At 36.1% G+C, this 1403-nt stretch overlaps 1 protein-coding gene across 1 annotated transcript in view; it reads left to right on the top strand.

Moving 5' to 3' along the window:
• Window positions 1-1403, top strand: part of LOC122357804 (phospholipid-transporting ATPase ABCA1-like) — a 6786-nt gene extending 5383 nt beyond the window's left edge. The window contains exon 12 of the mRNA XM_043257387.1: window positions 605-1403. Within this exon, the coding sequence (XP_043113322.1) occupies window positions 605-748 (144 nt within the window). The 3' untranslated portion in view covers window positions 749-1403. The remainder of the gene's footprint in view (window positions 1-604) is intronic.

The raw sequence follows: 1403 nt of genomic DNA, 5'->3' as shown, positions 1-1403 counted from the left end.
AAAAAAAAAAAAAAAAAAAAAAAATCAGTCGACTCTCTCATGTCATTCCAAATCAAACTTTATTTCTCTACTGCTAAACACAAAAAATATTTCCAAGAACGTTGGTAACCAAACAGTTTCGCGTCCCATTGATTTCCATAGCATTTTTGTCCATGTCTTGACTGTTCAGTTACCCCCATACTTCAAAATATCTCATTTGTGTTTCGCAGTGGATAGAAAGTCATTCAAATTTGGAATGACATGAGATATAAGTAAATGATGAAGGAATTTTTATTTCTGGGTGGAATATCTTTTTGGGACATGACACATGAATAATATTCATTAAAGACTACAAAAAGAAATGGTACCACAACAAGGTTATTATAGTTAATTAAAACCGAAGGTTTGCATAACTGAAATAAATGGTAACCGAAATAAAACGCAATAAAAAAAGAACATGTTGAAAACAAATTTTATATACATAATATATATATATGTATTTATATATATATAACTTCTGCTGTTAAATCTCATAAACTGGTATAGTATTTATTATATAACTGCATATTGATTAGGGTTTTTTTTCTTGCTGTGATTACTAAATATTCTTCTTTCCAATCATCAGGTATTTGTTAACTTTGCCAAGGACCAAAGTGACGACCACTCAGACAGCTCCATTCGTCGTAAAGACACTGCGGTCAACATGGCCCTCCTGAGCCCTCTGTCTGTTAAAGAGAACATGGAGAAGCCAATTGAAAGTTTTGTGTGAGCCAGGTCTCCCTTTACACTACATGCTAACTGGAGCCAGTGGATTCCACATATTTAACAATGTTTTTGTGGCCTTTGAGCTGCGGCCTGCCGTCATGACCTCTGTCTGAAGATAAACGTCTTCACCGGTCAGCGGAGAGGCAGGTGCTGCAGCCGAGACACTCGATGCAAGTCAATGCAAAAGAAATCAAAAGGACTTCTCTCGTGTTTCTAGCATGGCTGAATCCGAACCATGTTAGAGACAGTGTTAAAAACTTGAAGCCATAATTTCTGGTGTAGTCTGACTGCACGGGCTGTATTTTGTGCAGTCGTCGATATAGATCGATTTTCATTGTGCAAGATAATCGGCTCAATGGAAAAATGCCAATGATCAATAATTCAGGGTCAGTGTCTTTGTATTTTATTTTCTTAAGACTAGGAGACAGGAAATCACATGCTGAAGAATCAGAATCGTTTGCGTGGCCCAGGGCTGAACTGCAAAACTGAAAATTGTACTACGTTAAAATGATTTTGTTCTTGATGTGTCTTTTATTTATAAACAAGCAATTGTTTTAGATGTTTTAAAAAAGTCCGAATGGGGGCATTATTTTATAGGCTCTTCTATCCAAGAGTGCCTCATATTATCTTTATACATGCCTTTGCGCATGGGCAAAACA

This window comes from Puntigrus tetrazona, chromosome 14 (assembly GCF_018831695.1).
Source record: "Puntigrus tetrazona isolate hp1 chromosome 14, ASM1883169v1, whole genome shotgun sequence".
NCBI lineage: Eukaryota > Metazoa > Chordata > Actinopteri > Cypriniformes > Cyprinidae > Puntigrus > Puntigrus tetrazona.
This window is presented reverse-complemented; position numbering and strand designations above follow the sequence as displayed.